The sequence below is a fragment of the Microcebus murinus genome, chromosome 4 (genome assembly GCF_040939455.1).
Source record: "Microcebus murinus isolate Inina chromosome 4, M.murinus_Inina_mat1.0, whole genome shotgun sequence".
Classification (NCBI taxonomy): Eukaryota; Metazoa; Chordata; class Mammalia; order Primates; family Cheirogaleidae; genus Microcebus; species Microcebus murinus.
This window is the reverse complement of record NC_134107.1, coordinates 55,082,148-55,105,755: the sequence shown is the minus strand read 5'-3', so window position 1 is coordinate 55,105,755 and position 23,608 is coordinate 55,082,148. Positions and strand designations below refer to the sequence as shown.

The 23,608-nt window shown below is 39.9% G+C and overlaps 2 protein-coding genes across 2 annotated transcripts; both read right to left on the bottom strand.

The window, feature by feature from the left end:
* Window positions 1-4,555: 4,555 nt before the first annotated feature.
* LOC105883465 (olfactory receptor 52L1) lies at window positions 4,556-9,337 on the bottom strand. The gene has a single exon (XM_012786584.2). The coding sequence runs from the start codon at window positions 7,225-7,227 to the stop codon at window positions 6,274-6,276; it is 954 nt and encodes a 317-aa protein (XP_012642038.3). The 5' UTR covers window positions 7,228-9,337; the 3' UTR covers window positions 4,556-6,273.
* A 4,482-nt stretch (window positions 9,338-13,819) lies between these two features.
* Window positions 13,820-22,639, bottom strand: LOC105883463 (olfactory receptor 52K1-like). The gene has a single exon (XM_012786582.3). It carries the CDS (start codon window positions 16,800-16,802, stop codon window positions 15,840-15,842), a length of 963 nt encoding a protein of 320 aa, XP_012642036.2. The 5' UTR covers window positions 16,803-22,639; the 3' UTR covers window positions 13,820-15,839.
* Window positions 22,640-23,608: the final 969 nt, after the last annotated feature.

Below are 23,608 nucleotides of genomic sequence, written 5' to 3'. Positions count from 1 at the left end.
CAAAATATGGGAAGAGAAAGAGAGTGGTATGGTTATACTAGCCCCACCCTTTGGTTTCATGCAGTCCTATCAGTGGCTGGGCTTCTCTGTAGCCAGAGAGCCTACTGGGAAGCACCCCTCCCCCAGCTCCAGTGCTCACTAGGTTTGAAGAATGTGGCTGCCTCTCCTTGCCCCATCAGGCTGGGGGGTGGACAGCAATGAGGGTTGGCCAGGTAGAGGAGGGAGAGGCAGTAGTGACTCCATGCTATTGCTTCCAGGTGCTTCTTGTTGGTTCCCTTGACCCTGCCAACACCTCTTTAGTCATTTTACTAAATCCCTTTGAGTGAAACCCATTTCTTGTTCTGTTTCCTGCTTAGATGGTAAATGATACAGTAATTGTTACCAGAGGGAGACCCAAGAACAGCCCCTCAAAATGATATGCAAGGAATGGGTTACTCACATACTTGATGATCACATGGAAAATGTACTTTCCAGGGCAAAATGGAACATTATTATAATGTAGCACAGAGTGGCATCTTGATTAATACATATTACCACCACTGTGTGTAGGATGGTGGGCAGTGGAGGGCAAGATGCTATGGTGAGAGAGACTATAGGGTGGGCTGCTTGTTTTAAAATCCCAGCACTATCACTTACTAGCTGCATTACTTTGTTTTGTTTTATTTTGTTTATTTCAAAATATTATGGGGGTACAAATGCTTTGGTCTCATAAATTGCTTTTGCAAAACCCAAATCAAAGCTACAAGCATGCCCATAATCCCAGATAGTGTGCACCACACCCATTAGGTGTGAATTTACCCATCCCCTCCTCCCCACTCCCACCTGCCCAATCCCCAATGAGTGTTACTTCTTTGTGTGCATGTAAGTGTTGATCAATTAGTACCAATTTAATGATGAGTACATGTGGTGTTTGTTTTTCCATTCTTATGACACTTCACTTAGAAGAATGGGCTCCAGCTCCATCCAGGATAATACACAAGATATTAGTTCACAATTTTTTTATAGCGAGTAGTACTCCATGGTATACATATACCACATTTTATTAATCCATTCATGTATTCATGTATTGATGGGCACTTGGGTTGTTTTCACCTGTTTGCAATTGTAAATTGTACTGCTATAAAAATTTAAATGCATAATGTCTTTTTTTTCTTTGGGTAAATACCCAGTAGTGGGATTGCTGGATCAAATGGTAGTTCTACTTTTTGTTCTCTGAGGTATCTCCATACTGTTTTCCATAGAGATTACACCAGTTTACAGTCCCACCAGCAGTGTATGAGCGTTCGTTCCTATCTCTCCACATCCACATCAACATTTATTGTTTTGGGAATTTTTGATAAAAGCCATTCTCACTAGAGTTAAGTGATATCTCATTGTGGTTTTGATTTGCATTTCCCTGGTGATTGGAAATGTTGAGTATTTTTTCATATGTTTGTTGTCCATTCTTTTATCTTCTTTTGAAAAGTTTCTGTTCATGTTCTTTGCCTCTTTTTAATGGAGTTGTTTGATTTGTTTTCTTGCTGATTTTCCTGAGTTCTTTATAGATTCTGATTAGTCCTGATGAAGGACTAATAACCAGAATCTATTAGTCCTTTATCAGGACTAATAACCAGAATCTACAAAGAACTCAAGAAAATCAGTTGTATAGCATGCAAATCAGATGTATAACATGCAAATTATTTTCTCCCATTGTGTAGGTTGTCTATGCTGTGTTACTTTAGACAATCACTTTACCTCTCTTGTCTCAGTTTCCTTAGTTAATATAATAATAGTGACCTATCTTGAAGGGTGTTTATGAAGATTAAAATTGTCAGTATGTAAATAGCACTTAGAATAGTGCTGAGCTCCTAGTAAGCATTACATAGGTGTTAGCCAATATCAATTGCACTATTTGTATGTAACTCATACTAATTCCTTTGTGTCCTCAGCTTTTTTTTTTTTTTTTGGTGGAAACTCCTCACACCCTCCTCAGACTTTTCTGCAAGTTGCAACCAACCAAAAAATCTAAAGCTCAACCTATAATGCCTATTTATTCCACTTTAGGTACATTTTCCTCATTATACTGTCATTAGAATAAAGAAAGAGTTCAGACTGGATTTTCCAGATCACCTTGACTGGAGCTAAAATACAAAGTCTGGGTATTTTCTGGGGGATTCCAGGAAAGGAAGATAGAAGAGATACCTACTGTATTAGACTTGACTCTAGGAGAGAGGGGGTTGAGGGGATGAAAGGGAGGGAGGGAAGAAAAAAAGGAAAACGGAAGGAAACTGAAAACAAGGGAAGTGGAGGGAAGACTATCCCTTGGGAATTTCTAGTCACAACTGCACTTACGGTATTTGGTGGCTGGAATTCACATAACTTTGCATGCCCTAAAATCTAATAAGTAAATTGTTTTTATTGGCTAAAATTATTTGTAACATTCCTTTCATTATTCTTTTAATATCTAGTATGATGTGTAGTAGTAATTCCTTCTTCAATCATCGTTTTGATTCTTTGTATTTTTGTCTTTTCCCTTGGTAGGTCTTACTAGGGCTTTATTAATTTTATTAATCTTTCCAAAACGTCTTTAAGATGTGTTGATTTTCTCTCTTGTTTCTGTTTTCTATTTTATTAATTCTGCTCTTGCCTTCATTAATTACTTATTCTTGTTTATCTTGGGCTTAATTTAATCTTATTTTCCTAAATTCTTAATCTGTCAACTTAGATAATTGACTTTGAATCAGAACTGAATTATTCATGGAACAGCAAAACAGATACTCACCATCTGTGGGTAAAAAATACCCACAGTTAAAGCTCACAGCTCTTTATTCTTTTCTAATATAAACAAATAAAGGTAAAAATTCCCTCTATTTCTCTTTAGCTGCATGCCACAGCTTTTGCTATATGTCATTATCAATAAATTTGAAATATTTTCTAACTTCCCCTGTAATTTCTTATTTCATCTGTGGGTTATTCAGATGTGCTCTGTTTAGACTCCAAGTATTTACAGCGTTTCATGCTGTCTTCTTATTATTGATTTCCAATTTAATTCTATGTTGGTAAAAGAATATATTCTTTTTTTAAAAGTAAGACTTTATTCAAATAGACAGACAAAAGTAAAAGTGAAACAAGTAGTGAAAGAACAGGCAAATTAGCACTAAAAAATATTTACCAAATATACTACAAATCAAAAAGTTCTAATTACATTACACAAAGACGTAGCACCAATGGCAAAGATAAATCCTAGGCTAAAAAAATTAATTTGCCAACAAAAACCCTATAAAACCAGTCAGTGGTCAAATTGTTGATTCATGTGGCAGCAAATGTGAAGGACAAATAGAAATTGTACACAAAAGGCTGGGCTTGGTGTCTTACACCTATAATCCTAGCACTTTGGGAGGCCTAGGCAGGAGAAAAGGAAGGTAAAGATTATTAGTTAGAGAAAAAGGAATTGGACAAGTTAAAGCTTGATGTAGGGATAGGAACATGTTCTCATTAAGAGATCCAGGGAATACTCCAAGCTCAAAATCATTAGGAATGATAACTGAAATTGAAAGCAATCCATTAATAAATTGATGCGGTAATTATTCTTGCATTGCCAAAGCACCTAGATCAGTTTAGCATGCTGTGCACACAAAGTGACAAGAATCGTAGCTCTCTGCAAACTGAAGGACATGCTGCCTCTGTATCTCCAAAGCCTATAAATGCAGTGGAGCCAGATAGAAACAGACGCAATTCCAAAGTAACTTTGGTTCTCCAAATTAGAAATAGGCAAAAAGCATGGAAAGGTGGCTCCAAAGATCAGCAAAATATACTGAGTCATCTTCAGTTCCAAGTATAAACGCTGCTCTATTTCAGGAAAAGATGAGGGAATCCAGCTCACCTTTCATTTTCCTCTTGACAGCCTAAAGGGAATTCTGTCTGCTATTAATAGAAAATCCCTGCACAATGAACTACACAGTCCTACAATCACAGCACAGAGGCGGTGACTTCCACAGTAAACTCACACAAACATAATTCTCAGCTATGAACACATAAAAATAAGAATCTACAAATAATTGAGAACTTGCATCATGAAAAAGACAGACCACAGTAAACAAGAAAAAAACCCTTAGAGAAAAGATTGAATGCAGACAAAATGCTTATAAATATGTAAAATGCTTATAAAATATTTTATAAATGTCCTTTTTAATGCATATTTGAGTTTGCACAGAACTAAAGTAATATAAGTCACAATGAAAAGTAAGAAAAGGTTACCACAAACAGCCAGTGCTAACTAACATTTAGATGAATGGCTATGCAGTGTAAATATTGGAATATTTGCATAATATTAGTAAATGTTTAGCCTAGGTGATCAAGGAAGACAGAGAAGGCACTAATAAATAATGATAGGAATAAAATAGGAGTAGACTGCAGACACAGTAGAAAATAAAATACAATAATGAAATAATATAAAAAATTTTCTGATAATATATTTAAATGAGAGTAAAATAAAGACTTTTTAGACAAACAAAAACTGCAAACCTTTATAAAAAGAAATTCTAAAAGAAATACTTCAGGCAGAAATAGACGTATCCTACTTGGAAGATCTAAGATAAAAAACATACTTTTTAGGCTATGATTCATCTATAAACAAGAAAAATTCTCAAAAATATAGTGGCTTAATCGAGACACAATTTTATTTCTGGCTCAGGTTCAAGATAAGGTTGTTGGCGCAGAGAGTGTCAGGAACACAGGCTCTTCCATGTTATTGCTCTGTGATCTTCAACTCACTTTTGCGTCTTGGGCTCCAAGAAAGCGGCTTCAGATCCCACCATCGTATCCACACTGCAAATGTCAGCAAGTGGTGTCAATGAAAAGAGAGAGCAAACTATTTCCTTTGATAGCCTAGCACATGGAAGTACCTCTAAGGTCAAGGAAGTTGACCAGTACCTTTGATGCCACATAGCCGTGCTTCCCCCAGACAACTTGCCAGAGTTTAAGTCCTGGACCTGGAACCAAGCTGATGACAATGTGTAATTCCTCCTACAACAACGACTCACGCAACCCCTCCACATGGTGCCAGCCAATTTAAAGGCATCATACTCAGTTTCTTGATCAGAAAACTATTCATTAGGAATAAAATTTACAAAATAAAGAGAAAGGAAAAAGACCAACGATTCACTCCACCCTTTCCACCAGTATGAAATCCAAACATAGGATATTCTCATCACCTGTGCATTTTGTCTCAAGGGAGCAACAACTTGACTTCTTTCAGCACTGAACAAAATGTGTTACTTTCTAGGAACACAAAAGAGGAAAGCCAGATCTTAGGAAAAATCCAACAAACAGGATGCACTATATTAATTGTGACAGTCTTCTTGTAAGTTTTTACCCAGTTCCTATTAGCAGAAAGGCAAGATCTAATTGATGTCACTTCATATGCACTATTTCAGAAAGAGAAACTCATTTCTAACTGGCATAACTACTTCTACATTTGTTACAGCTACATTTACCAACATCAGAATCGAGTACATTTTACGGTTTTTAGTTGCTAATAATTATAAGGTTACTTTTGTTTTGTTAAATCGATAGTTATAAAACATACATATATTCAATACTTAGTCTTATGTCTTCTTTACCCTAAGCAAAAATATAAATAAATTAAAAAATACAAGCAGACACTTCTTAAAAGAAATCCTATACACATATATATTTCTTCTTTGAGAAAACAGATCATATCTTATTATTCCTAGGGTCTATTACAGTAACTGCACCACTTATGTTTGTTCTAAGTAAATAGGTAACATCATATTATAATGAAAGGTGGTTATATATACTGTGACCGTGTCAATTTCTTTGAAGAGACCATTGGGACACAGGATCCCAGTGATCTGCAGCTCACAGAAGCCACTTAGAGGTTTTGAAGATACTCTAACCTAAAATGAGGCAAAAGTTAGGACTTTCCCTTCTCATTCCAGATGATGTTGCCTGGTCCATCACTGGGCAGAGGAGGAATGATGACATAGCTAGAATTGTCCTCTCTTTCTCCTACTGCCAAGTCCCTCTGATACAAGGAGCAGGGAAATGATGGGATCGGGAGCAAAAGAAAGAATGAAGAAAACAGTCTCAAATCCAGCTATCCAGGCACATCCCAGGACTCTATGGAGCCAAGTGCCTGTGGGTATTCTTGGCTCTGGTATGACCTGCACTAGAAGGACTGTTTACTGTGAAATGGCCTCCATCCACATAATCTAGACCAGCCATTGGCAGTGTCCTTGGCATGAACCTCTGAAGAAAATAATTAGGATGTGTTCAGATCAATCCTTTTGTGTAGAACACCCTAAGTACTCTCTGGCGGATCTGTTGAGTCTTCACCCCATAGACAAGAGGATTAAGTGCAGGTGGCAAAAGGAGATAGAGTGTTGCCAGAAGAACATGGATGTGATGGGGTACATGGTGGCCAAAGCGGTGAGTGAGGAAGGAGAACATTCCAGGGACATAAAACACTAGGATGACACAAACATGCGATCCGCATGTGCTAAAGGCCTTCAGTCGGGCCTCGCCCCCTGGTACCTTCAGCACTGCCTGCAGGATGTGGGCATAGGAAATGCCAATGGCCAGGATGTCTATCCCAACCACAAGCAGTGCCACAGCCAGCCCATAAGCTCGGTTCACTGTGGTTGCTGAGCAGGCCAGTTTCACCACAGCCATATGTTCACAATAGGCATGGCCTATGATAGGGGCCCGACAGAACGTAAGTCTTCGCAAGAGGAAGGGGAAGGGGAGGAGAAGGAGCAATCCCCGCAGCAGCACTGCCACTCCAATGCACCTGATGACCCCTGGATGCAGGACGATGGAATGGTGCAGAGGGTGACAAATGGCTACATAGCGATCCAGGGCCATGGCCACAAGTACCCCTGACTCCATGGAGGAGAATGCGTGGATGAAGAACATCTGGACCAGGCAGACAATGTACCCAATCTCATGGGCATGAACCAGGAGCACTGCAAAGGCTTTTGGAGCAGTGGAAGAGGCCAGAACCAGGTCTATGGCAGCTAGCATGGCCAGGAAGAGGTACATAGGTTGGTGCAAGGATGGGTCAGTCCAGATAATGAAGAGAATGGTGACATTGCCCACTAGAGCAAGGAGGTAAAGGACACCCAGAGGCAATGCTATCCAGTGCTGGCTTTCCTCTAAACCTGGAATACCTATCAGAAAGAAAGAAGGTTGGAGTAGCCTCCAGCTGGAATTGATAAATGCCATCATAAACTATTTGGAGACGAAAAAGGGAAAGAGAAACAAAGTCATGATTTTTCCATTCCTGGTACGTTATCACATTTTCCAGATCTGGCTACCATCTTCATGAGATGAATAAAGAGACTTAAACTGCAAACAAGGGAATAAAGTTAGATAGAAGGAAAAAGATCTCCTTTTCTGGTGGATCATTTTTTTACAGGTGAGGCATCCACATGTCTGAATTAGGATAGGTCTAGTTTTATTTAGACACATGAGTAAACATATGCTGCTTTTGGAGAGATGCTTAAACTCCACCATTCAATAACTTATATTTTGGAAATGGCAACTTCAAAGGATTCTCTTTATTAACCTCTTGCCATTGCTGAATACTATCAATCTGTTATTTTTGAAATTAATCTCCCTCAGTTTCCATGACATAGCACTCTACAGTTGTTCCTCCTGGAGCCCCAGTCCCACCATTTTCCCCATCTCATTATGTTGTTAATTTCAGGGTTCCAACCTCTCCTCTCTTCTCAATTCTGTACATCATCTCTGAATTGAGTCCATCTATTCCCATGGTTTTAAATATTTGTATACTTTAATTTCTACCAAATCTATATTTTTAAGTCAAATATCTTTCTGAAACATAAATCCATTTTTCCATTTGTTTCTTGAATATCTGTACCATGCACTCAACATATTCAACACTAAATTAATTCACATATCCTTCCCAAATCTGCTGTACTTACTTTTTGGCCATATTTTTGTGAATTACATCACTATCTACCTACCCAACCCAATCTAGAAACTTCAAAGCCATCCTTACTCATTAATTCTCATTCCTTTTACCTATTCACTAATTTGTAATGACTTTAATTTTAATCTTTCTTATATTCACTCCTTTCTCTCAACTCCCCGTTTCACTGCCTGAGTTCACCCTCCCAACTGCCCTCACCTGGATTGCTCATCACAACTCTCTGCCTTTGCTATAAACCCCCCTATAAATCCACTCTCAACTCTAAAGTCAAAGAGTTTTTCCCAAAATGTAGATGCTTTCATGGCACTTCTATAGTTAATCCTTCACCAAAATTAATGCATGGAATAGAATCATACTTTTTAAGACAGGCATAAAACTTTGTCAAAGTTTATTTTTTGTGTGTATTACTTTTATCACACAGCTAACATCTCCTATGTGTATGTTTTTCTTTAATTATTCCAACATTCTTGAAGTTATATGAGTACACCATTCTATTTTACATATGCTTTTTGTGTATTCTGTTTTACTCTTCTTTTGTCTGAACTGATCCTTCAAAATCAGAGTCCACTGTCTCTTGCCCCTCAAAAGGACTCATTGACTGTGTTGAGTCAATACTGATTATATTAGGAGCACTTTATTTTATTTTGTTTACCCATAATTTTCTGGTTTATCTTATTGTAGAAATTTTTCAGCGTCTTAATGGTTTGTTTTAAGAAAAAGCACCATATCTCATTAAACTTTATAATTGCAAGCTAACATATAATCATGGATGCTACATGTTTCTAAAATGGAACAAAGTGGATGTTTCAAAATGTAGTGGTATAAATACTAGTTCTGGAAGCAGACAGACTTTATTTAAATTCTGTTCATTTCATATTCTAGGAATAAACCTTGGCAGTCTACTTAAACTCTCAGTCTTGATTTCCTCATCTGGTAGTAGAATAAATAATATCAATCTTACAGGTTAATTATAAATATTAAGTAATATATATAAAATCTTGATATATAGGTTACTCTGTAAATTATAACTATCATTACTGTTAACATTAATAATTAAAGATGACTGTGTATGAGATAATAGGCCTCTTTCTTTTTTCTTTGTCCACAGGATTCTGCTTCTTTGTTTCAAATTTTTGATACATCTATCTCTCATCATGACATTATAACAATTCAGTGTCTCTAAGATGCTCACGTGAACATGAAACACCAAATAAAGGGATGCTGGTTTAATATCCTCCAAGAAAGTTACCCCTCAAGCATTAAAACAAAAAACTTATAACTGGATGTCTGTGTCTATACGTTTGTCTTAAAGGACAAGATGTAATCTGAAATATTTGTATTTTTCTCTGTTGGGGTGATAGTGCACATATCTATGCAAAGATAAAAAGATTCAAGAATAACTCAATTTTTATAAATTATGCATCTAATAAATCAATTAGAGTATCATTTTTATGAATCAATAATGATAATAATATTGCCCCACAACTCTGAATATGATGGCTATGAAGTCTGAAATGCCTGATGGTCACACAAATATATCTCCCAGACTGTTTTTCTTCCAGAGTCAATTGGAAATAACAGTCATGTTTTTCCTGAGACCTCCAGAGGAATCTCATAATCTTACAAAAATTAACTTTTCAGTACTTAATGTTCCACACAGTAGGAAAGTTTATTCTCTTCCTGAGCAACAGCCCTTTTGCCCATTTCTCATTTTTTGGCTGAGAAGTCAGAGAGCAGCTGTGCATTGCAGAAGACACCACGGCTACAACAGAAGAAGTGTCAGTGGAGCAGTGGGGCTGACACCAGACTGCAGAGGGTGAAGCAGAGCAGCAGAGGCACCTGTGCCTGAGGACAGCCTGCCTCTTCTTCCTGCTGTATGGCTTGTGAGCCTACAGCAAAAGCCCAAGCTGCTTATTAAGCATTAATTATTAAAGTAAACAAGAGGTCCCTCTGTGATTCTTCAAGGAAAAGCAGAAGGAATTTTATTCCCCAAAATGTAAAGGTGAAGTTGTATTTAGCTCTCTGACCAGGAAGCAGAGAGCAATTAGCTAAGAACTGCTGCTTTTCAACTCCTGCCTACTCATGTAAATTCAATCCAAGCAACCTATCTTCTGTGAAATTGTGCTGGGATTCTGTAAGGCAGCAGGGTAGGTCTCCTTTTCCTCTCTGTCATAATCCCTTTTTCACTTTCTAATTGCATTGATGACCTCAGGCTCTAAAACCCAGCAGTGAGTCAGTCCTTGAAGAGTAGGACTATGCCTTGTGTATTGAGACAGCCCCAGAGCTCCCAAAGCACCTGGAATCTAGCTGATACTCAGTAATGTTGCCTGAATAAATAAGCATCTATATGACCAGATGAAATAGTAAATAAGTATATGTGTGTCTTAAAGACTGGGAATTCTGGGAACTTGACAAGGCAGAGACTAAACTTAAGGGATAGGAATAATACAGCTGACATTATTTGAAGTGTGTATGAACTGATCTTAGAAGTCCCTCTCTTAAATGATGTTCTGGATGATTCATGGCAGAAAAGGCCCTACTGAACTTTTGTACCATAAGGTGATAATGATATATGTCAGAAATAAGGGGGTTCCTGCCAGGAGCAGTGACTCACACCTATAATCCTAGCGTTCAGGGAGGCTGATATGGGAGGATCGCTTGAGGTCAGGAATTCGAGGCCAGCCTGAGCAATAGTGAGACCCCATCTCTAATTAAAATAGAAAAATTAGCCATGTGTGGTTATGCATGCCTATAGTCCCTGCTACTTGGTAGGCTGAGGCAGGAGGATCACTTGAGCCCAGGAATTTGAGGTTGCTATGAGTTAGGCTGACACCACAGCAATCTAGCATGAGTGATAGTGAGATTCTGTCTCAAAGAAATAAATAAGAAAGAAAGAGAAGAAAAAAAGAAATAAGGGGGTTCCTGTGGTAACTAATGGTCACTTCTGCCACTGCCTTTAGCAGGCAGGGAGGCTCCTCAAGGGGTCGTGACCTGTCCCTCTCTCCTTAATCTCCTTAACAGTAGTCTGAACTCTATGGCAGTGGGGGAAAAGACAGACAAGAACTTAGACCAGGAGAGATTAGGGGAAGGCACAGAAATAGTGGGTCCATGATAACGACCTAATAAGAGAGGAAGATACAGAAATCAAGCACTCAAAGTTTCAGCACCAGAGAGCAAAGGTGAGACACACAGAAAATTAATAAAATAAGTGTGGCCCGGGGGCACTGTTCTCCTGCTCTCTGGGCTGCCTTTGAGGATCCACCCTTTCAAGTCTTGAGTCAGCCTTGAGGAAGAATCATAAACATGGAGAAAACTGGCCCAGGATAAAATTTCCAGACTCAGGAAAATTCCACCACAGCCCTCCCTGGTCAGCTCCAGGAACACCCTGAGCCCCCAGTTCAATCTCCACAATGACCTTCTTCCCTGGCCTGGGAGCAACAACAAGACAGAGGATATTTTACTCAGAAGGGCTGCATAGCAGTCTCTGAAAGCCAAAGAGAAAATCAAATGCATCACTCGAGTTCTGTGCAGCTATAATTTTCCAAAGATATAAAAAATGAGTACTAGCTCTGGCAAGACTTGCATAAAAGAGGTAAATCAGCTGTATCCACATACACTGTATATGATAGTGAGGATGCCAGTCTACGATCATGCTAAATGCCCCTGTGAATGCCTAAAGCTGACCAGGAGGGTTTAACAAGATTGGTAAGTATCTGTAAACTCACAGGGTAGCTTATAGCAATGTGCCCTCCCTTAATCTCTCTCAGTCTATGTTCTCATCTCTCCCTTTTCTACACTATCATGGAGTCCAGGCCACTGTTAAGAAAGAGATTATGGAGAGAGGGACAAGCCACAGCCTGACTGCCTGATGAGATCTAAATGGTACAAGCTAGGAGGAGAGAGTTAGTTTTGAGGAGTCAGATCCAGAGAAAACTACTCTGACTCAGGGAGTAATAAACATAAGACTACTAAGAGATGTCAGACCAGACTCAGAGACACACTAGCCAAGCCAAAAAAATAATTGCTGTCACAAGGGCAGTGAGAAGGGCAGAAGTCAGCTGTCAATGTTCCTGCCCCACCGTAAGCCCCAAACCTGATCTCATTTTGCACACCTGAATTCCTGTGCACCAACATGCTCCTGGTTCTTTCATCTTCACCCTGAGAGGAAAGTCCATTCTTGACCCTTCCCCAAGACATGGATGCTGACTATGAGCAAAACACTGGACAGGCAGGATGTTATTGCCAACTACCAGGTCCCAGTGGACTCACAGACACACCTGGACAGAGCCAAAGTTAGCCTTCAGATTGGCTGGAGACACACAGAGCCAAGGAAACAGCCCACAGGGATGGGTGGCTGGGCAAAGAGGCAGAGAGGGGCACCTGCACCTAACCAGGTGGCCCACATCTGCCCAGTGCTAGTTATTACCCCTGAGCCTGTACGTCCTCATAGTATGCTAGGAACCTCACACTCTGTCGACTGGGAAATTTCACATTGCTCTCTAAGCTTAGACTTCTCATTCTCACAGAACAATCTTGGACCCCCATGTAAATTCTTTAGTGGGCTCTCTGGTTCAATGTGCTCATGCCCCCAGATGCTAGCAGTGTTGGCATTGCAAGTTCAAAACTGAGTCACTGTCCTTTGGCTCAATAGAGAAGCCTCATCCAAGGTTACTTGTCCCTGTGCAGGGAAGCTCACAATCAAAGACTACTGATGCAAGAATACAAAGACCTGGCCCCTTTCTTCAATCTTAACACTGAAGGGTCATCCCAGCTCAGGAGGTCCCAACGGGCTAGCTGAGTTTTGGAGAACTCAATCTAAGACAAATGGTACCTCCCTCTTTGCTTCTCCTCTGTAACATTGTGATAGATCCCTGGACCTCAACCCCATTACCATGGCAAGTGTGAGATAAACAGGGCTTCTCAGACAGTCCATCCCAGAAAGTTCCCAACGAGATGGGCTGAGTCCTCCTCTCTCATATTTTCCCATCATAAGCAGATGCTTCCCTCGGTCCTGTCTCTGGCTAAAGCAGCTACCACTCCACACTCTCCTTGGGAACTATGCTTCAAGCACACTGTCCTTTCATTCATGCGGTCAACAAGTGTTTCATTCACAGCCAGTGGGAAGTCCCATTTATTCATTTATTCAATAAATATTAAATATCTACCAATTTCCAGTACTCCACTAGATGTTGGAAAAAACAAACAATATGATGTATATTAAGTACATGATCACAGAAATAACTAACAGTTATAAGTATTATAAATTAAAACTGTGTGTTTAAAGCATATAATAAAAGGACTTTCCCAGGCTGGGTAGTCCTAGAAACTCTCCCTAATTCAAGTTAGTGACCAGAAAAATTGGTTAGAAGTGAAGGGAGGTGTTACAGTAGACTGAGGGCATTAAATCCGTGAGGCAGGAAGGAAGGGAACCTGGCATTTTCAAAGACCTAAAAGAATTTTTAAGATTCAGAATCATAGTGTTCAGGAACTGACGAAAGCAGGAACCTGACCATGCAGGGTCTTTTAGGCCATGTCAAAGGACCATAGAAAAACCACTAAGGATTTTAATCAGAGGATTGAGACATGATCAAAATCTCATTAACAAAATTTCATCCTGGGAGAATGGATAAGCAGGAGTTAAGCATAAAGAGTGGGAGACCTGTTGGGAAGCAGATACAGTGATCTCTAGAGAGGTTCAAGGATATGTCATGGGAATGGGAAGATGGGGTAGGGTCTTGGGGGATAAAAAAAATCAAGAATATGATAGGCCAGAGTGTTCCATGGGTCATCAACATGAACACTGTAGTCTCCCACCAGGATCATAGTTGGTAAAAAAAAAAAAAAAAAATAGGGATTTTGACCATGCCATCATTTAATGAAGGAGAATAAAGAGGAGAGACAATAGTAACTGGGAGTGGTAGAGGATAATAAATGTGAATGGCCTAAACTCGAGGAAGCACCAGTCTGTGCTTGTTTGTTCATCTGTTTTTACAAATTTTATTTGGGGAAAAAGGACACTAAACTCAACACCAAGCCAAAGGTAGAAGAAGTATGAGAATATAAATCATCCCCACTTAGTAGGAAGTACATTTCATCAGATATAAAACAGGAATAATGACAGCACCAGCTTCATTTGCATTTTACAGTCATTAAATGAGAAAATGTATATGCAAAGTTTTTATTTCAAGGACTCAAAGTACCACGGAGCAAGAGCTGAACACACAGGAGCTGCTCTCATTATCAAGATTTGTCACTAATACAACATATTCAGAGTAGGATTCTTCAAAACTAGTTGGCCCAGAGCACTCAGAGATCTCTAAGCCCTCCCAGCGGCAAGTCTGCCTTATGACAGTAATCATGCTTTCCAGTGCCCCTGCACAGTGTCCAAATGCTGTCATTTGAAATCACAATATCTGAAAAGGCCAAGTGGAGGCAACATTAGTCATAATGATGATAGTAAGGACAGTAATGTTAATAGTGATTGTTACAGCAATGGTTTATTTCATTTCTTCAATGAAAGTATATTGAACGCCTACTATATTGGAAATTTATGTATTACTGTATTCAAAAACACACTATGTTAATGTGACTGATGAAGAAATATGCTGCTGGTGACATAATTCATTAAAAAATGGTATTTGTTTATTAAGCAAACATTCATGCAGAGTGTATATAATATGCCAAGAACTATGTCAATAATAAGATAGAAATCAGCATCTAGTAGGGATGGGGACAGACATCATTCAGGCAATCAAAAAACATATATGTAATTATAAATTATGACGAATAATGAAAGAAACATATATAGTGCTCTGACATCATGAAACAAGTGACTTGATGTAGTTAGAAGAATCTTCTCCAAGGAGGTGAGGCATATGAGTGGAAACAGGATAAGGACAGGGAAATGCATTCACATTAGAAGGAGCCCAGACAATCCTGGCTGGAGGGAGCATACACATTTGAAGAACTAAGGAAGGACATGTATGAGTAATAGGATTACATAATACTCAAACAACATACGTGTGTTTCAAGGATATACATGAATTTCAAGGATATGTAAATACAAAAGAACATTCCATAAACACATTAAAGTGATTGCCATGGTAGGAACTGGGAAGGGAATGGGCAAGAGAAAACAGAAAATAAAGAAACAGAACAAGAATTATTATAACAATAATTTTTAGGTGTAATAAGCTTACAAGTACAATTAACTCAAGTCTCTGCACCTGAGACTAAAAACGAAGCAATAATACTTTAGGAGTCATAGAGGGTTATCCATTTGAGAAATAGACTGAAAAGTACATAAAATAAAGAAAACAAGTTTTATCTACAATTTTGGAGTCAGATGGAACATGAAAATTTTTAAGAATTTCTCTCACAAACTTGAACTCTAAATTATCTCTATAGTTTGCTACCCAGCTTTCTCTGCCGCCAAAGTTTCTTTGGTAAAGAGGCCACCCACTCCCACGGACTGGCTGTGCATGAGTTCCATGCTGGTGGGAAGCACTCCATTTTTTCATACATCCAAAAAAGGAATCCAGTTAATCTCTCCTGAACTCCTAATCACTTGAATCCAGGTCCATCAAAGTCCTAATTGTTTCTTAATTACCTCATGTATTTATCTTATTAGCACAAAATAAACCATAAACGTTTTAAAGAAAAAAGGATATCAAAAAATCACCTGCTAATTGATCAGATGAGATACCCCAGTCCTTCTTGGTCTTCCATCTATACACCATAGGCCTCAAAAGGGATTTCCCAACACCCAGGATAACTTCATTTGCTTTCTCTTCACTGTCCTCACTAGGTAAACAACCTGGGCTGTGGTGTTTCCATCCTACGGGGAGGCCCCCTGGCCCTGAGGTCTAGCTGATAAGAACTATACTCAGGTGGGCTCAATCCACCTGGGGTTCAGAATAGTAAACAGTCGCTCCCGGATCTGCTTAGTCTTGATGCCATAGACGAGGGGATCCAGTGCAGGGGGGAAGAGCAAGTAGAGATTGGCAAGGATGACCTTGGCAGCAGAGGCTGTGGGTGGCCCAAAGCGCTGCATGACCACAGAAAGAAAGCCCGGTCCATAGAAGAAGAAGATGACACAGACATGGGCCATGCATGTGCTGCCTGCTTTAGCACGTGCCTCAGGTGAAGGAAAATGTGTCACAGTCCTCACAATCTGCCCATAGGAATAGGCAATAAAGGCCACATCCCCCACACCGAGAAAGACTGCCACAGCAAAGGCATAGAGGTTGTCCACAGTGGTGGCCCCACAGGCCAGCTTCACCACTGCCATGTGCTCACAGTAGGTATAGGCAATCGTGTGTGAGCCACAGTAGGAAAGCCGATGGGCCAGGCTTGGAAAGGAGACGGTCAACCCCACAGCTCGCAACACCACCAGGCCCCCAATCTTGGCAACAACAACAGGGGTAAGGATGGTTGCATAACGCAGTGGGTTACAGATGGCCACAAAGCGGTCCAGAGCCATGGCCACTAGCACCCCTGACTCCATGGCAGAGAATGCGTGAATGAAGAACATCTGGGAAAGACAAGAGTAAGAGCTGATGGCTGTAGCTCCAAACCAGAAAATGGCCAGCATCTTGGGCAGTGTGGAAAGGGAAAGGATCAGGTCAACAAAGGAGAGCATGGCAAGAAAGAAAAACATGGGCTGGTGAAGGCTACGTTCTGTCCGGATGAGAAAAAGCAGGACACTATTCCCAGTTAGTGCCAGGAAAAACATAAAGAAAAAGGGAAGTGAGATCCAAACGTGGGCAGCAGTCAATCCTGGGATGCCAGCCAAGAAGAAAGTATGTGGGAAGAGATGAGAACTATTGGAAAGAATCATGGTGATCATCTCACATGGAAAAATAAGGAGGTGCTGCACGGAAAAATAAGGAGGTGCTGCAAAGAAAGGAAGAATGGCAGGCAGGTGAAACTCAATGATGGCAGCCCAGGATATATGGTCTCACTAGCCCCATCACTACCACATCACTCTTCCCATAGTTCTCAGGAAAAAAGTGAAAAATAACTTTCAGTTTAGTCAGTATTTATGCAAGATCTTCAAACACAGAAGAGGCAAGTCAGTGGGAAATGCATTGAACAAGAAGTTCAGAAACCAGGATCCAGCATTAGCTATCCTACAGTATATGTGACCTGGGGCAATTCATATGACCAGATTTAAGTAGATGCCCAGGAATTGTTGTTTAATAAAATTCATTCCCATCAAGCTCGTATTCCCAAATTCTGGTGCTTAGATTTAATCAACACTGCCCTCAGATAGTCCTCTAGTCTTATCACATTAACTCTCTTCTGAAGCTGCCAATAATCCTAACATCTGGAAAACTCCTTAATTTGGAGACACCCCACTCTTCCACACATCACTTGACTATGAAGGTTACAGAATAATATAGGGTCCCTGATGACTCTAACATAGATCAGGCTCTTTGCACTATTCCCATCCATTTCACTTGCTTCTCTACCCAATATCTCAATGGCTGTCTGACTTCACCACTTCCTATTTCTCCCTCTCCTTCAAGGTGGTATTATACAGGGGTAGACAAAAAGTTCAGAGGTGTGGTAAGCTGGTGTAAACAGAAGCTCTTGGTAATAACCATAATGTGAAGGCCAAAGAATTCTGTGCCCTACTGACTTTCGGAGAAAAACTTGGCAGATGTTCCCTCTGGCTCTTCTTTTCAGGTTATCACATTAGAAGTGTACAACATTATTTATGTCCCTAACATGTATAATGTCCAATATCATCATTTTATAGGTCAGAAAACTGGAGTCTGGAAAGAAGCAAATGCTCTACACAGTGACAAAATCAGACCACAGCTCATAGCCAGTGACCCCCAAGCTAGGAAGATATCATCCTATCTCTGAGTTAGCAGTGGCTATTGCAGGGACAGGGAAGAAACCCCAGGGCCTGTCAGCCAAGGGAGTACAGAGGGATCAAATAAAGGACAGATAAGGAGTGATTTGGGGATTATGTGTCTTCCCAACACCCCCAGTACCTCAAGTTCCCCAATCCTCTCATGTGAAAGACAAACACAAAGACACAGAGATATCTGGGTATAGGGCCTGAGAGGGCTTTAGAATGTAAGAAAAGTGATTCCATTCTAGGCATAAAAGATGCAGCCAAGTTGATCTTACAGCCTTAATAACAGCAAGAAGAGGTCTCTAAACACGAAAGAAAGGAGCAGAAGTCAGCGGAACACAGTTCAAGAAAGAAGAAACAACAGATTTAAAACAGCCAAGAAGTTTTGTTTTTTCTCTCCAAGAGAACTATGTAATTATTGCCCATCTTCAGCCACAACTGCTAAGGAGACTATGTGATGACCACAGAAGGTGCTGGGGCTGTGAGGTGGGAAATATGAGTGGACCTATATTTCTGGTGTCATGAAATAAACTCCAGATCAGGAGCCAAGATCCTGGTTTGGGGTACTATTTCTGCCACATGTCTGCTGGGTGATCTTAATTAAGCAAAGCATCTAACCACTTTCAAGCCTTAGTTTCCTCACATGTAAAATGAGTATACTAAACTCTACCTCATGGCATCATTGTAAAAATCAAATGAGATAGAATATGAGAAAATTCTTTGTCAAATACTGAGAATATTATTGTTATTATTATTATCACTGAATTATAAGTAATAAACGGTGCAGTGGGAGCAGTCCAGTTGAGAACTATAGAAACTGTTGAAATTGAGAGACAATGCATTTGATTTGGCAAAGCCAGATAGATACATCCCATGGGTGGATTATGTGTAACAGTAAACTGGAACAACCCAGTCCAAAACACTACCTCCTCTCCCATGTTGCTTCCTCTTTCTTCTCAACACATATCATTTCCCTCAGCAACCCCAGAGAGTGGTGTTGAGAGGAGGGTGGAACATCTGCTTCAAATTATCCTGAAACTGACCATCTGTAAGCCCCTGTCTTCAGAAAACTCAAAGAAATAATTACACTTGATTTCCTAACTATCCCCTCAGGGCCCAGAAAGTGTCCCTCATTATGGTATATCTTTGTGCCCTAGGGAAAAGTCTGACCCAGTAAGCTCACCTGTTCTGCTTTCATCAGGGAAGTAGATAAAGGGATGCAATGGGTCCGGAAATAAGGATGAACCAGGAACTCAAGATTTAGGGGTCTTCATGTTTCCCTATGACTTACCCGGTGGGCTTCAAAGAGGAGCAGACTTCCAAATAGCTTACTGCTCATCCAGGACTAAAAGGATGTTACCTTGCTTTGGAGTAAGGAATTCTCTCATACTCAATCCCACCTTTGCCTATTTCATACAATACCAAAAATCCAGACACGCCCCTGACAGTATGCACAGTATTGCCTGTATTTATGATTTCCCCTACTGATATTGAAAGCATGCAATTCCATCCCAGACAGCCTATCAAATTGTCCAGATCTGGGAGGATTAGGGGTAAGTTAATGTGTTTGTAGCCTCTATTTATTTCTCTTCCTTGGGCCTACCCTTAGCCATTACTCACCAAAGAGCTGCATTGATTGACCTAGAGGGGGATGAGAAGTTAAACTACCAGTTAGGTCTCAAGAACAGGATATTTAACAGGCATCTTTTCAAGCATTGCCCATAGGGATCCAAGGTGAAGCTCTTACCACCTAGACACCAATTAGTACTTCTACTTCCTCTTCAAACAAAGTTCTAACAAGATATCTTCTCTTATTGGAGCTCCAGGGAACAGCCCCAGCAGGGAATATTTTGAACAGCATATTCCAGGATGCCTTGCCAAGAGGGGGCCAAGCCCCTGCAGCCAGGAACAAGGAGAAACTTCCTGTCATGGGGAATGGGACCATCTGGCTTTATGGCCCAGAAATATCTGATCCAGGGAGGGTAAGGAAGAAGGCAAGGAGATGAAGAAGGGTACCCCTAAGACCAGCACAGAACATTACCTAGAAGATTCCTACTGAGATAGGTGTCAACCATGAAAGGAAGAGTGAATTAATAAGTGGAAACCTTTAAGAGATAAAAGAACCTGGCCAGAGAATAAGGCTGGAAAAAAATGGCAAATTTTTTCTGCTCCTAGACTTGAAATGGTAGATACAAGGTTAGGCCAAGTCCTGGAGGTATTGCTAGCCATACGTTATCTGGCCACGGTGAAATTACCCAAAAACATTGGCTCTTCTTAACTGCTCTCCCTACATTTGACTCTCCTCTCAGCCATCCAAATCGCTCCTGAAAATAGTGTCTGATGAATATATAGGAGTATCCAAAAGTATGAAGGATTTGGACATTACATCGGGTAGAGAGGGATTGGAGAACTGAGTTTGTTCAGCTTATATGGGAGAAGACTTATGGCAGTATGCAGAATTGTTCATGGATTCTTCAAACCCAGGAAGAAATTCCTAGTGAGGGAAAAATTATTGGTTTTGTGAAGCCAAAGGAAAAAACAAGAACAAATGCACTAAAGTTTATATTACTAGCTCAGGACTCAGCCAGATTATGTGTCTTCAAAATGATAATTACCTATCTTGCAAGGGAATAGCACAGGGTTGGTTAGGAATGGTCAGCACCCAGAATCAGTCTATCCATTTGGGAGAGCCATGTTCTAAGGGTACCAACTCAGTTTCAGAGGGAGAGAGAAAATATAGCAGGTGTCATTTCAGGTAAAGGCAAGATTATAAACCCTAATGTGAAACACTCCGTTTTCTGACAGAGAAGCCAAGCTTGATCATAGTGAATTTAGACAGAGGATACTGCAATACCTCTGAGACAGCAGGAGATAAGTATTAGGAAGTAGCAAAACACCAGCCCAGAAACCCAGTGGAGAAGGAAGAATAATCAGGACAAGTAACGAGACCAATAAAAAGATCAGTCCAAGATGAACCAAGGAGATGGACAGCTAATTATAATAGGAACTGAGGTCCAGAAAATGAATAAAAGTCTTAGAATAGAGACATTAGATTAGTGTGAATATAACTTAAACTCTTAACCTTCACCTAAAGTCAAAATTGTGTAAAGCATCAAGAGATCAGGACAAGGTTGAAGCTCCAAATATAGTCAAGAGTCCTTGGATCAATAACATAAAACATTAGATTGTTGACTTCTGATCTTTCTGTCTTTTGGATATAGGCATTTATGGATATAAATTTTCCTCTCAGGACTGCTTTAGCTGTGTCCCACAGATTTTGATAACTTGTATCTTCTTTATCATTTAGTTCTCTTTTGATTTCCATCTTAATTTCCTCCTTGACCTGACAATCATTCAGCTTTAGGTTGTTTAGTTTCTGTGACTTTGTGTAGAGATGAGAGTTTCTGTTGGAGTCAATTTCTAATTTATTTCACTGTGGTCTAAGAAGATACATGGTATAATTTTTATTTTTTTTAAATTTGTTGAGACATGTGGCCTAGGATATGGTCAATCTTAGAGAATGACCCATGAGTTGATGAGAAAAATGTATATTCACTGGTTTGGGAGTAGATTATTCTGTAAATGTCTGCCAGGCCCATTTGGTCTAGAGTTCTGTTTAAGTCCATTGTTTCTTTGTTTATCTGTTTGGAGAATCTGTTTTGTTCTGTCAGAGGTGTGTTGAAGTCCCACTATTATGGTGTTGCTATTTATCATTTTGTTTAGATCAAGTAGGATTTGCTTTATGAATCTGGATGCAACTGAGTTAGGTGCATAAATATTTAGAAGTGTTATGTCTTCTTGATTAATTGTACCCTTCACCACTACATAGTGACCATCTTTGTCTTTCATGATTTTTGTTGATTTGAAGACTAAGTTATCGGAAATCACAACTGCTATGCTAGCTTTCTTTTGGTCTCCATTTGCATAGAATATTGTTTTCCTTCCCTTCACCTTGAGTCTGAGTGCATCCTTGTGGGTTAGATGTGTTTCCTGAAGACAGCAGATACTTGGCTTGTATATACTTATCCATTTAGCCAGCCCATGTCTCTTTAGTGGGCAGTTCAAGCCATTCACATTTATTGGAAGAATTGATAAGTAGGGAAGACTTCTGTTCATCATGTTGAGTTTAACTTTATTGCTTTGTTTTCTCTCTTGAGCCATCATGGCATCTGGCCTTTGACCTTTAGCTTTTGGATGAGTTTATACTGGTACGTGTCTGCTGTGCTGATCCATGTGTAATGTTGTTCTGAGTACTTTCTGGAGGACAGGTCTTTTCTTGATGAATTCCTTCAGTCTTTGCTTGTCTGAGAAGGTCTTTATTTCTCCTTCATATAAGACACTTAGTTTTTCAAGATACAAAATTATAGGCTGTGCATCATTATTTTTGAGAAGACTAAGAATGGGGCCCCAGTCCCTTCTGGCTTATAAGGTGTCAGTGAGAAGTCTGGAGTTATTCTTTTGTAGGTTTTCCTTTGTAGGTTACATACTGCTTTTGCCTTATGGTTTATAGGAGGTTCTCCTTCATGTTTATTTTGGCCAGTCTGATGACTATGTGACACAATGTCTTCCTGTTTGCAATAAATCTCCCAGGAGTCCTTTGAGCTTTTTTTATTTTTATTTTTATTTTTTTGAGACAGAGTCTCACTTTGTTGCCCAGGCTAGAGTGAGTGCCATGGCGTCAGCCTAGCTCACAGCAACCTCAAACTCCTGGCTCAAGCAATCCTCCTGCCTCAGCCTCCCAAGTAGCTGGGACTACAGGCATGCGCCACCATGCCCGGCTAATTTTTTGTATATATATTAGTTGGCCAATTAATTTCTTTCTATTTATAGTAGAGACAGGGTCTCACTCTTGCTCAGGCTGGTTTTGAACTCCTGACCTCGAGCAATCCGCCCGCCTCGGCCTCCCAGAGAGCTAGGATTACAGGCGTGAGCCACCGCGCCCGGCCCCTTTGAGCTTTTTGTACCCAGATACCTAAATTTCTAGCAAGGCCAGGGAAATTTTCCTCCATTATATCTTCAAGTAGTTTATCCAACCCTTGTGTATTTTCTTCTTGACCCTTGGGGATGCCTATAATTCTCATGTTAGGCCTCTCCAAATAATCGCACATTTCTTGTAGGCTTTGCTTTTTTCTCTTATTTCTCAGCTCTATCTCTGTCACTGACTTATTTAATTGAAAGATGCTATCTTCAATCCCTGAGATTCTTTCTTATGCTTGATCTAGCCTATTCTTGAGGCTTTCCACTGTGTTTTATAATTCCTTGAATAAATTTTTCATTTCCAGAAGTTCTGTTTGATTTTTCTTTAATATTTCAATTTCTTTAGTGAATTTTTAATTCATTTCCTGGATTATTTTTGTGGTTCCTTTGTGTTGGGTATCTATTTTATCTTGCCTTTCATTGAGTTTTCTTACAAGCCATGTTTGAAATTCTTCATCTGTCATTTCAGTATTCTGATTTTGGTTGGTATCCATTGCTAGAGAGCTGGTGTTCCTTTTTGGGCAAGTCCTTTTGGTTTGATTCTTCATACTTCTGGAGTTCTTTCACTAATACTTTCCCATCTGGAGCAGCTGTTACTTCTTACTTTTGGATTTTTCTTTTCTTTAGATGATGACATGCCCAGTTTAATCTCTGAGCCAGTAGGTGGGTTTGGGGGTGAGAATTGAACACACCCTGTATGACAAGTCAGTAAATGCAGTAAAAGGGCGTGCAAATTGACCTCCCTGTCAGTAGGTGGTGCTTGCCAGGAAGAATAAGCTGCAATGTTGTTTTTTGGTCCTGTGACCAGC

Bases quoted from the DNA above. Each gene is read 5' to 3' on its own strand.
- LOC105883465 (XM_012786584.2), bottom strand. From the start codon at position 7,227: ATGATGGCATTTATCAATTCCAGCTGGAGGCTACTCCAACCTTCTTTC.
- LOC105883463 (XM_012786582.3), bottom strand. From the start codon at position 16,802: ATGATCACCATGATTCTTTCCAATAGTTCTCATCTCTTCCCACATACT.